A 12,899-nucleotide genomic window follows, 5' to 3' on the forward strand; every position below is an offset into this window, starting at 1 on the left:
CAGTTGGCTAAAGGCCCCGCCCGTACGGCTCCGTAGTTAGAACGAAACAAGCGCAACCTGTAAAATAAACATGCAGCAGCAGCTACGAGTGGGCGTGTCGAAATATGTTGCATGCTGCCTGTTGTGACAAGAGAAATATACTTTATGACCAAATAGTCATTTTTATCGATTTTTGTGTGGTTATCCACCCACTACCGCGATGTTAGAGGACTTCACTGTATGTCACGATGCACATTATAAAAAACAGGATACAATTATCATATTTGACATTACATTATGAAACTATATGCATTTTGCAGCCTTATATTTGAGATGTATTCATGTTAATATATAGGAAACCTGTTATTACAATTCAATACTCTTGTGGAGCAACTTTTACAAATGATTTACATTGTAAAATAATAATATAAACATGTAAACAATATAAACATGTTTCCGTATTGTTTATTCTCGCGCTTTTCTTGACAGTGAGTCACAGCTTTGAATTGTCCTCTTTCACCCTAATAAACAGCTGATTGTTAATAATTTAAACTCATTTACAGATGAATGTACTTGTATTTAAATCAAATATAAAGCACAAGCACAACAAGGTGCAACAACAATGTGTTTGTTTTTTTAAGTCTATAACAAATTGTAGACATATAATATAGAGCATCGGTCACAATCCATGTATTTTTTCCCGTTTATTTATTTCTCTGTTTGAGACATAAATACTATAATAATCTTATCACCATGGAAACGAGTGCGACTGCCGTAACCACACCCCATTTTGCAGACGTCACAACGTCGGGCGGTGCACTTCCTGGTTACTCTGCGCCGCATGCCTGTTGTGGTAGTTGATTTAGGGACTGTTGATTTATTGTGTCTCAAGGAATGGTCCATTATTTCGTCCGACGACGAGACTGGATCGGTGGGATTCGTCTAGCTCTCACTCTCTTCGGACTCCCGTTTACCGGCTGCACCCGCGAACTTAGGTATGAAGAGAAACGTTGATTAACAGGTTTAACTTGAAGCGTGCACTATTTTGACATTATAGGACAGTTTCGGCTCTAAGGTACTGTAATCGAAAGTAGACAGTCATGTGCTTTAGTGGCTATTTCTGTCAAAGTCAATAAACAGTGCCATACATGATACATATGACAAGTCAATGTTACAGTAGACACCATTAGCTAACTGTTTTTACATCGATTTACGATATTATGAACGTTGCTTACGTGCAACATTGAAGTCAAGCTTCATTTCATATCGTATCGATATGAAATGACATGTCAAGCTATTAACAAATAAAAGCGTAACCAAACCACTCACTCAATGTTATTATTGCAGTATGTCATGATATGATTCTACTGCTGAATTTAAATGTTAGTTTGTGCCAGGAGATTTCTGCTCTTGAGGGGGAATGTGTATGTATTATATTCATTTGCTGAAGAGCCAGGCGGGCACAGAGTGCATGTGGAGTGGTGCTGTCCCGGGACAGCGCTGCTGCAGTGGAGGCAGATCTGGGCTGACTTACTGGATTTCTATGTCTCATATTTCTTGCCTTGCAGGCCGGCCATCTGCTGTTCATCTTCTTACCCTTTCAGGACCAGTCAATCCATCAGACCCATCAGTACCAGTTGCTGTAACCTCTACACAACCAGTGTCTGGAAAATGCCATCCTCAGCAGCATTTCATCTCAAGTCCAGGTGCCCCCAGTATCCAGGGTCCAAAATCAAGCGCTTCCTCGTGCCCGATGACAAGCTGGCCTGGAGTCAGAATTGGCCGCAGTATAATCCCGTCAGCCACACCGACCCGTCGGTAGAAAAGAAGCCAGTATGGGCGGATCCTGATATTGGGTGAGCGATACATCTTAGGACTGGAGTGTATGTTGAATGAGTTGTAGCTGATCTCTGCTGTGAGACAGTCTGACTGTTGTAAATGCTCGTAGATCTCAAAGATCAGCTGGAGTTTATTCATGCCGATGACTTTCCTTGTTTCGCAGCTCTTTCTCTCCAAAGTTTAACGCTGTGGACGGTGCCGTGGACAGGACGAGCTTTGAAGGCAGCTACAAAATGGAAAAGGGAAAACCGCTGTAAGTCATCGCATACCAAGAGACACTCAGTCAGTTTGATTGGTTTAGCATAAAACGGGGAACTCACATCTACATTCAGGGATTTTCAAGCCCAAAAGAAAGTCACAGTAACATGACTTAGTATATCAGTTCATCTGGTGGCTTATGTGTGAGCGAACATTTTCCTAATGTTCCGTTCACATAAAGCTTTAGCTGCACAGAGCGGCCATCGAGTGTTTTAGCAGCCCTCTCACATTACAGGGAGTCGTTTCATTAAATGCTAACGTCAAAGACTTTGCTTAAAGTGGCGATAGACAAGTATTTTGCTTTAACTTATCCTTATGCAGTAAATATTGATTGCACAGTGTGATAGCTGACACCATCATTGTTTAGATTGGTTCCCTATAAGCCTCGCTTTCAGAGAAGTTGAAAAATTGCCTGTTTCTACTTTAACATGTTTAACAAGCATGTCAGGATGAGTAGCCAGAGCAGGGCTATGATAGCTGAAGTTTTTACTAAAGAGTTTTGTGTTTGTAATAACTGTTTCTTCTTCCTTACTGCATTTACAAATGTGCTTGTCACTCGTGTAGGAATCCTCATGGACGCACAGGGGTGACTGGTAGAGGTCTGCTGGGACGATGGGGACCCAATCACGCAGCAGATCCCATTGTCACCAGGTAACCTTTTCTTTACTTTACCCATCTGTATTAACCAGTTACTTGCAAATAAAAAGTTCATTACTCAGGTTAGCTACATAAAGAAGAATTCAAACGGGGGACTGCTCATTACCACCAATGCAATCTAAGGTTCTTCTAAACGTGATATCAGCGTAACAGAACCGTCTCCTGTCGTGTTAGAAAGATGCTCAATCGACAAAGAACTATGAACTTTGCAGTTTTCTTTTAATAAGATGCCTGATGGACAGATGTGTGTTTTGTCACTCTCTGGTAGATGGAAAGTAGATGCCAAACGAGCAAAGATATCTCACTCCGTCTCCAAGCGGCCTATCCTGCAGTTTGTGTCCATCAAGAGGAAAGACTGTGGGGAGTGGGCCGTTCCTGGGGTTGGTTTCTGCATTTCTCTTTCGAACAAAAATGAATTGGCAGCCAAGACATGCAAGGGTTTGAGTGGTTTTGGGTGTGTAAGATGTGACTTGCTTGTTTCTTTGTGTGGGTGTGATTGCTCTGTAGGGGATGGTGGATGCAGGGGAGCAGGTCTCTCTCACGCTGCAGCGGGAGTTCTCGGAAGAAGCGTTGAATTCGTTGGCAGTCCCGGCGTCAGAGAGGGCAAAGATCAGTGAGCGCATCGCCAAACTCTTCAAATCTCCAGGGTTTCAGGTCCGCCATTGACACCCACTCAATAGTTTTCTGTCACGTTTTACTCTACAAGTTCCTTTAAGAGGAAAACTAGAATATGTTTGTTTCTTCTTCAGGTCTATAAAGGCTACGTGGATGATCCTAGAAACACTGACAATGCTTGGATGGAGACGGTCGCTGTCAACTTCCACGATGAATCAGGTATCAATCATTTTATTTATATATATTTTTAATTGTCAAAAGAAATCCAGTATTTAACTCAGGCGACAACAGCTCCAGCAACTTGCAAACCATTTTTTTTTTTAGACGTGTTCTTGAGATCATTTTTAAACGTGTTTTTTGTCGGGCGATGACATATCTTTGTTGTTACCGTAGGCAACAGTGTGAGCGAGCTGCCGCTGCAAGCCGGCGATGACGCAGGACAAGTCCAGTGGGTTGACGTCGACTCGTCCTTCCCGCTGTATGCAAACCATTCCCATTTCCTGGAGCTGGTTGCCAAAGAGAAGAAAGCTCACTGGTAACCAAGGAGGACGGACTGTGACATGACGAGGATGAAGGAAGCATGAAGGAAGCGTGAAGGGAACATGGAGGGAACATGAGGGCCTTGTTGCTCTCTGTGTGCTGAGAGTGCTAATGCTTTTAGGATGCATGACACCTAAACTTATGCGGCTCTTACCTCACTAATTTAAACAATAATCATAGTCAACGAAAGCTTAATATGTATCTCATTAGGCTCCTATGTATGCCCACTATATATACAGTATAATGCACAGCAACATTAATGCAGGTTTAGTGACTGAGGACTTGGCTCAGTTAGAGCTGCTGTTTGATTTTTGTCACAGAAAAGAAAAGAAAAAATAAGAGATGATGTACATTTTCATTAAAAAAGAAATTAAACACACCGCTGGGAAGAAACTTAACACCAGACTGTAAAACGCAAGATGCTGCTGAGCAGCACGCCACATTATTTCTATTGGCACTAATTAATGCTAATTTATTCAATGTTAACAAGGATCACATTAACCCAGCGTGATATTGTAAGAACAAACACAATGAGCTGCCGAACACAGCACATACTACATTAATTTAAGGGTGATATGATAAAGGAGGGCGATGAGGATGAAGAAGTGCAGGCTGACTTTGATCTGGAGATGTGAATAGAGTAAGAAGATGTGCTGGAGCTGCCCACACAGCCCAGTAGTGCACCGGAGCTAGAGGACAAACATGGTTTCAAGTGGTAACAGACGGTGGAAGCAAAGGCCGTTTCACACTCGACAGCCTGCCTTCTCCAAAATGTTCACATCAGAAGGAGTCATCTCACGGCTGGGCGTACTTTGCGATGAGGCAGGCGAGGGAGAGTTGCGCATTAAATGGCTCGTATCTGTTTGGATTCATGATAAAAAAAACACCAACACGTGGACACTTCTTTCATCAAGAGGCAGTCCACAACAGACAACCAAGGCTTCGCAATAAAATATGTTTGTCTCTTGCTTGGTGTGATGTGAAAATGATGACCGCTATAAAACTAGTGAGCATTTTAACTCGACACTAAAGGGAAAGGGAGATGAATGTGGCCATAAGAGAGCCTCTTAAAAGAAAAACTGCTTCAAAATGTGTCCACAACAGTTGTAGGAGGCGCCACAGATCCTATACGTCTTTTTATTTGCCCTCGTCACTGCTCAGGCCACAAAATGTAACCTCATTATATGATATTCAATTGCATTTAGGTATGTTACCAGCAGCTGTGCGTGGGGAGGTTCTGCTGTTCAAACCCTTTACTAAAAGCATAATCTTAAAACATGTTCACACTTTAGCAGAAAAACACTCAGCTCTGATAGACTCCCAGTACACCGGGGCCACTTACCATCGCCACTGATGCATTTACAGTCCGAGCACTGACAGCGTTTGATGTTGCAGGAAGGGAGAGTACTTCCCATCCAGATGTCCCCGGCTGTGTCTGTAACATACCAGGAACATAATCCTCTAACCTTTGCCTTCAAAAGTTCAGATTTTATTTCTTTATGGTTATTGTGATTGGGGCTGGTGGTTGGTACAAGAATACGTAACGAAATGGTAGGATGAGTGGTGAAATAACTGGAATTTTGATTAGCTTCATTGTAATGACACATGGGGCTTTGCTGAATGGATTGTCTGTTTATGTTGTAATGTAATGTCTCTACTTACTCAACTTGCACTAAAAATAACTTACACCAACGTGTCTGATCTTGTGTTTTTTTTCATATTAATCCTGACTCAGTTGAATTCTGGAGTTGATTTTTGCATTTTCCCTCATAAAATATGTGTTTTGAAGGTGGTTGTTATACATGGTGTGCTGTATTTGTTGTCTCATAGTGCGTGTAACATCAGCTGTCATTATGGCTCAGGCTACATAGTCGCATTAGGAGACCTTATGCATTATGAAGTGCACTTAGATCTAATACATCAATGTCTCACGTGTCTCTGTTCTCATTGTGAAAAGGAAAAAATAAAAGCTATGGAAAAATACATTTCATTGTGAACAATATTTGTTCATTTCTTTATTGTGTTTGTCTTAAACCATTTACTAAATTGAGTGTAAATTCTTTCCTGAGTGGTCTTGAACCACACCGATGTTCTCCTCACTCAGACAGCAGCAGGATATACTGCCTTATTAGTGCAGTTATATTTTACATATGTAAGGACAACTCAGTAAAACAGGCAAGGGAGTGCAAAAGAGAATCTTAAAGTTGGTAACATTTCAATGTAATGCTGTATTTGCACGGCGTTGTCAGGCCAGGCTCAGTGGTAAGCAAAGCCTAACAGTAACATATCATTTCCAGACACAACTCTTTTGATGCGTCGGTATACAGCTGCCTGTACACTTACCGCAGACATAGTTTTATTACTGATTAAAAAATTGAAAAAAAATTGAAAAAAATACATGTATCATCCTTTCATCCCATGCCCCACTTTGTAATGGAGATTGTCAGTGAAACCTTTATTTTCTTTCACTTATTATTATAATTCCCTTCTTACCCGATCAGACCTTTTCACCTTTAGGACATTTTCTTCTTCAGACAGAGAAGGAACAGCCTTTTATTTTCACAATCTGTCCATTTACATCAAACATTTTAAACATGTACTTATCATTGTTCTCCTCCCACTTGTCAGGCTCTTGTTGGGTTTCAGTGTAGGGCTAGACTGGTCCAATAAATTATGTATGACGCTACGTTAATTCAATAGAAGAACTACAATACCCACAATCCCGTGCGACAAAAAGCCGCTTTAGCTGACGACGTGGCCAAATAACGTCCCAACGTCTCGTTTCAGCAGACCGGGGCGATTCAAACAGGGCTAACCGGCTTTGTTCGTAGCTCAGTTCAGAGAGTCTTTCATTTAAACAAGCCTCTCTAGAAGTTTGACACCATCATGTCTGGGAAAACCAAGAACCGGAGCGCCGTGAACGCAAACTCGATAACCGGCGGTGTGTCCTGCGATGAGCGCATCTTGCGGGATTGTCATCAACTGTACACGGATCTGGACAGTGGTGAGTTGGCTGACATGATTTGCTGAACTCAAACCCCGTCACTCCAAACATTCCCCTTCGCTTTAGTTAAGTTGAGCTAGCGAGCTGTTTGCTGCCCTGTGGTTACCCCGGTCAGCTAGCTAACTGACACCGTTAACCGTTAGCTGGCCATTAAACAAGGAGTGTGTGTTGGCTGACGTTGCGCTAGCTAGCTAGTGTTAAAGCTAGATCTCTTAGCCACGTTCAGCTGCCAATAAATTATCTATGAGTCAGCCACGCAGTCACGGCGTTTTTTGCAACGTATGCTAGCTCGTGATGTAACCTATAAAGAGTTTGTAGCGTCCTTCCACAAGAGACACAGGGGCGTCGCTAAGGATTCTGGGTCCTCAGAAAATGAATGAAGTACAATCTTTTTTTTCTTTTTTTTTTTTTCTTTTATAACTTCTATGCTTTTACAACATGTTTAAAAATAAAATACTCCCACTAAAAAGTTTCTCCAGCTCCTGGTCTGGCTGTTGTCTGTCTGACCTGAGCCCTTCAGGTGCAGCCACAGCACCATGATGATGACTCCACTTTTACTTGATGGATAACTTGCATCCTTTTATTTTTCATCATGTTTTTGCCCAGGGCTGATCTCAGTAGCCGAATCTGTTAATGTGAAGTTGCTGCCGCCCAGGAAAAAGATCACTGTGATGCTGATGGGCAACCACTCTGCTGGAAAAAGCTCCTTCATCAACTGGTAAACATGTTTTTTAAAAAGTATGCACTGACACAAAACTTCTCCTCCACCTGTGCTTCACTAAATTGTTTCTGACCCTTTCCTCTTCTTTTCTTTTTCTTTTTTTTGGTCAGGTATGTGGAAGAGCACATCCAGCGCACTGGAGTGGCTATTGAGACCCAAGGCTTCAACTTCATTACAAGTGGGCGCAAGAGAGAATCTCTCACAGTGAGTGCAACTGTACAAAAACAGCAATTATTGTAAGAAAGGATTCGGTCCAGGAAGAAGCAACACATTGTGAATGGTTTTATGGACGTTATATATAACTCCTCATGATAATAACGTATTACATTAACTTGAATTAGTTCCTCTCTGGTGTTTTCAGTTCTTCGGGAGATCCTGGTTCACAAACTATCTACGACTAATCTGGTTCTGCTTTTCTTCAGGGAAACGCAACCCTCCATCTATATCCGCACTTCAAGCCTCTGCAAGAGTTCAAAGGTAAGACTTCAGCTCAAATCACAACCCTCCCCTATTCTGTTCTAAAGAGTTCATAACGTGTTGCTCAAACAAGCATTCAAGTTATTTTACACTGTGTGGCTTGAGCGTGACGTTTTCTTCTATTGTAAAGTGATCACTGTTGATCTGATCTGTGATGTTCTTGGAATTGATTTTCAGGGGTTTCGGAGTACTTGAGCACAGAGATCTGCACGTCGCGACAGAAACGGTTCAGCCTGGTGACATTTGTGGATTCTCCAGGGTTGGTGGACGGTGACATGAAGTATCCGTTTGACGTGGACGAGGTTATCATGTGGCTGGGTGAGTGGCCGCGCACTGACCGTGCCTGTTGTGGTGCTGTAGTTATCAAGGCCCTAACTTTGATTATTTGTAACCATCTGATGTGTTAATAAAAATGCTCTGTCCCACACAGGCGATCTCTGTGACCTGGTTCTGGTCTTCTTCGACCCCATGGGTCAGGCTCTGTGCAAGCGCTCCCTCAACATCGTGGAGCGTATGAACGAGAAACATGGGGATCGGCTGCGATTCTACCTGAGCAAGGCGGACGAGGCCGGGGGGGAGTCGGACAGACAGGTCCGCACAGCAACAGCATGATTTATAGGCTTGTGTTCTGGGACACCTTGTCCTTTTCCAAACATTATCCGCTCCTCATATGAACAGTTAAAAAAATGCACTGATATATTTACACTAAGGTCCGTCCAGGAGGAATGATAACCTAAAATAGAACATGTCCTTACTGTCTGTCTCAGAGAGTAATGATGCAGATTGTCCAGGAGCTCTGCAAGCGACCGGGACTCAACAAATGTGGTTTTGACATGCCCACCATCTACATTCCTAACCCAAATAAGGTAAGAGTTGAACTTTCATTGAGCTCTAGGTGATTAAAAAAACCCAACCTATTTACAGGTTCATGTCTCTGCTCCCTAAATTTGTACTTGGCACATAATTCCAAATGAGTTTAAAGATCGTGATAGAACTTCTCTGACGGGTGCACATTGTGATTTGTTGTCTTCGTTCCCGTTCTCAGCCAAGTCGCTGTGTAAACCAGATCGAGGAGGTTTGTCGCACCATCGAGAAAACCATCAACCAAACGGTCCAGAACACACTGAACTCCCTGGAGAAGGACTGTGAGCTCATCAGCGAGGCCATCACTGACACGCTCAGTAACGACCGGTAACTTCACACAAACACTTTGCATTAAATAAACTTGTTTCATTGCCTCCTAATCATCCCCGACTGTGATGGTGATCCCCACACAGTGGCATCAGTCAGACATTAAGCTTAAAGCCCCTCTGCTCTCACAGGCAGACCAGTGCTATGAACCGGCGGGCGCGCTGTAAGAGCTGCCTCCTCACTCTGCTGGGCTTCACCGTCCCTCTGGCTCTGATGGCGTTGCTGGTGCTGGGCATTCTGTCCCAGGAGCTGCTGGAGGTGGCTCTGGGCCGCGAGGGCACAGAGACGCTCTCCCTCTACCTGGTGAGTGTTTGAAGCGAGTGCACCACCGCCGCTCTCGTCTGCACGTAAAGCGGTCGAGTCTGATTTTGAGCCGCTCCTGTGATCCACAGACTCCGGTGGTCAAAGTGTTTGACTCGCTCTCTGTGGAGCAGCGTCTTTACGGCTGTGGAGGAATGGTGCTGCTCTCCTTCCTCCTGCTCATCGTCGCACGCTTCGCCTTCAGGTAGGACCGTCTGCTGCTTTACTGCTACTCACTGTAAAGTCTCCGTTTTCATTCATTGTGATATTTGTTTTATTTTCCGATTAGAATTATATTTCAGTTTATTTCTTTTGCTTTCTTGAATGGACACAACTACACTTAACTAGAAGGGCCCTCTGAGAGTCCAGACCTCTGCTAAATGCTTTGCATGTGTCCTCCCCTTTTATATGGATCAGCTCCTAAATGTAATGGGTTCATCCTCGGTCCGTGCGACACCCTTCTACCACGTTTTAATGAAAATCGGGCCTCTGTGTAGTATCCTTGTATCTGAGGTTCTGTTATGTTTTCCTTGTCCTTAATATTTGACTGTTTTTGACACTTTTTTTTAATTTCCTTTGTGGAATCAAGAACATAATCTTTGTTAAGCAGACACATGTGATTTTGGGTTTCCTTGGATTTGCAGCTTTGCTTGTGACAAAGGACCAAAACAAACGTCAGCTCATATGTTAATAACAAATCTCATCAAATTCCCTTCAATCCTCTGCAGGACTCGACCGACTCTTTCAGGCAAACAGAAAAGACAACTGCAGGAGAAGCTGGAGTACGTTCAGGAGGTGGTCAAGAGCAAGAAGGTATTACATCTGTCTGTCTGTGTCTCTCTCTGTCTCTCTCTCTCTCTGTGTCTGTCTGTCTGTCTGTCTCTGTATAATAGACGGTATAGTGTTGAACCGTCTGTTGTGTGCCTCTAGAAAAAGCTGTATGAAGAATACCTTCGGCAGAGTGTCAGCGATCACGACATGGACTTGTAAAGACGGACGGAGACGAAGGCGACGACTCAGCATCCCGACGCCGACGCTGGAACAAATGAAATAAAAGCTTTGCCGAGGTTTCACTCCAGCCGTCGTGTCGCTCCGACCCCTCGATGCTGTGTCTCATTGTGCGGATGTAAATTATTAGCACATGGTACTCGTAGAAACCCATCACAGATCTGGTGCTCTGGATAATGTAAAGCCCCGTTTACCTTTTTTAGATGATGTTAACCTCTGTGAACACTCTAAAAACACACTACCTGCAGATTAATAGTTTGGAAATGAGCTCTTGTTACTGATTACTTGTTGTGAGCATTTCTATACATGTATTTTGTGCCTCTGCTCCAGTCAAAATAATTCAGGCTTATACCACTATAAGACATTTGCAAAGTATTTATAATGTTCCTTTATCAGATCAATTGTATTTTGGTTAAAGGGCGTACAGCACTGCTTTACATGAGTTGCTTTGAATGAGTTTTTGAAGACTTTCACCAGCATTTTATACAGAACTCTGACTGCCTGGGATCATGAAGTTATAGTTTTGGGGTATTAATCATGAACGTCTATGTCTAATATGTAGAATATTCTATTAAACACACAACTCCTGTAAATGTCCAGCAAACATTTTTCCAGTGATAACATTTTCTATTTTCCTCTTCTACATTGTGACCATGTTTTAATTAATGAAGACTTAAATAAAAGAGTTAAAATATTGTTTCTTTCTTCAGATTTTTCTGTAGATCTTTGAAAACAGTATCTACATTAAATGTCTGCTCTTCTGCTGGTGCTCTGATGAAAGCATATCTTGATTTCCATTCGGTGGAGGTTGCATCCGTTTTTCTTTCCACAACCTGTTTGACTGCAGATGGATGAAGCAAAGACAGAATGCTTGCCCTCCCGCTGTAGATATCAGATTTCTAGATGAAAATCGAAGAAAGGCATGTAAGAGTATCGGGGCTTGAGTTGGATCAGTTCTATGAATAGACACACAGTTTTGGTGTCAGCGTGTAGATGTTAGGATTCTGCTGTTATCACAGATTTATAACTGAAGCTAAATGTGTGTGTGTGGCTTCCAGTTTGGTGTCATTTGGATTGTGCATATTCTTTTTTTTGTTGAAAGGAAAACACAGGAAACTATAAACCTTGGATAGTCATTCCCTTGTCAAGCAAAGGAAGCAGGTGCAAAAAGACTGCTGCCAATAAAACAGTTTCCAGGTTAATCCTAAAGCTGGTTTTTAACATCTCTGTAATTAATTTCACTTGTCATTCTTCAACAGATTGTTTATTAATCACTTAAATAAGAGTCCTGCTCTTTTACCCAGAAGACAAGGGATTAACCCAAACATGAAACATCAAAGTTAACTCAAGTTTGAGTTTAAGTCGTTGAACCTATACGACATCATCACGATTACATAATCTCTCCTCTGTAGAGGACAACAGAGGACTGTGCATCATATCAGCATGAAGTATGAAGAGTGACCTGCCTGTCAAAGCTGATAACACACAGCCAGAGCATTATGCATTTGTGAAAAGGACTTTTGTACAAACAGATATTTGTTTTGTTTAACGGAGGAATTGGACAGTTTAGCTGTGACAGAGCGACATCATTCATGCAGTAACACCATCAGCAGGTCCCTCCTTCTGCTCTGAGCTCCTCCATTCCAGTCTGTTAAATATTGTGGATCCAGCACATCAACCTACAAGATAGAGAATCCATGACTGAACTACACGATCACCTGCAGGATATTCTGCACTCTGTTAAAGCATTCAGTACACTCACTTTTTCACTTTTAGAGGAAACCTAAGAAGCTGGCATATTTAGAGAAAGAGGGAATCATTTTGATTCAAGTGAATCTAAAAAAATAGATGTGATTTACTGTATTTTGGGGGATTTCTTTTCATTAATTCATGTGTTATTCATTTATTTTCTTAGAGTAATACTGTCGGGTTTTGGGAGCAGTCAACATGCCAGTCAGGAATTAATCTGAGAAAAAAATAAATAAAACAACCTCAAATTGCCAAAATGTTCTCGGTGACTTAACCCTTGATCTTCCTCATTATGACATGGTAAAATATAATTGAAAACATGTTTATTATACAACAACTTTTTCATATATCAAGTATACATTTCAAGTATCATATATATTATTGTATATATTATTTGACAGCTGCAGCTTGCTGCCTAAGGACCTGTCAAATCTGTAATGAAGACTTACTTGAATGAATAAATAATGTAACAGTATTAATGGACAGTCAATGATGAGGTTCAGACACAGTGGCCATGAAGAGATACCGATGTTCAGGGTGTGGCAGCTACTAAAAGAAAAC

At 42.1% G+C, this 12,899-nt stretch overlaps 2 protein-coding genes across 3 annotated transcripts; both read left to right on the forward strand.

Moving 5' to 3' along the window:
• The first annotated feature begins 677 nt into the window (after nucleotides 1-677).
• nudt9 (nudix (nucleoside diphosphate linked moiety X)-type motif 9) lies at nucleotides 678-5,580 on the forward strand. 2 transcript variants are annotated; one of them, XM_079177163.1, is made up of 8 exons: nucleotides 678-974; nucleotides 1,548-1,835; nucleotides 1,982-2,071; nucleotides 2,641-2,727; nucleotides 3,002-3,113; nucleotides 3,241-3,387; nucleotides 3,483-3,567; nucleotides 3,742-5,580. In XM_079177163.1, exons 1-8 carry the CDS (start codon nucleotides 874-876, stop codon nucleotides 3,885-3,887), a joined length of 1,056 nt encoding a protein of 351 aa, XP_079033289.1. In that variant the 5' UTR covers nucleotides 678-873; the 3' UTR covers nucleotides 3,888-5,580. The 2 variants fall into 2 exon arrangements, with proteins under 2 accessions (XP_079033289.1, XP_079033290.1); XM_079177164.1 differs by having other exon boundaries at nucleotides 1,584-1,835.
• A 1,114-nt stretch (nucleotides 5,581-6,694) lies between these two features.
• On the forward strand, nucleotides 6,695-11,262 carry LOC306709973 (uncharacterized protein). The gene is made up of 12 exons (XM_079178312.1): nucleotides 6,695-6,892; nucleotides 7,499-7,610; nucleotides 7,724-7,817; nucleotides 8,036-8,090; nucleotides 8,268-8,408; nucleotides 8,521-8,681; nucleotides 8,858-8,956; nucleotides 9,136-9,281; nucleotides 9,413-9,584; nucleotides 9,674-9,786; nucleotides 10,310-10,394; nucleotides 10,512-11,262. The coding sequence occupies exons 1-12, from the start codon at nucleotides 6,775-6,777 to the stop codon at nucleotides 10,569-10,571; spliced, it is 1,356 nt and encodes a 451-aa protein (XP_079034438.1). The 5' UTR covers nucleotides 6,695-6,774; the 3' UTR covers nucleotides 10,572-11,262.
• Nucleotides 11,263-12,899: the final 1,637 nt, after the last annotated feature.

Source organism: Pholis gunnellus (assembly GCF_910591455.1).
Source record: "Pholis gunnellus genome assembly, chromosome: 17".
NCBI classification, from domain to species: domain Eukaryota; kingdom Metazoa; phylum Chordata; class Actinopteri; order Perciformes; family Pholidae; genus Pholis; species Pholis gunnellus.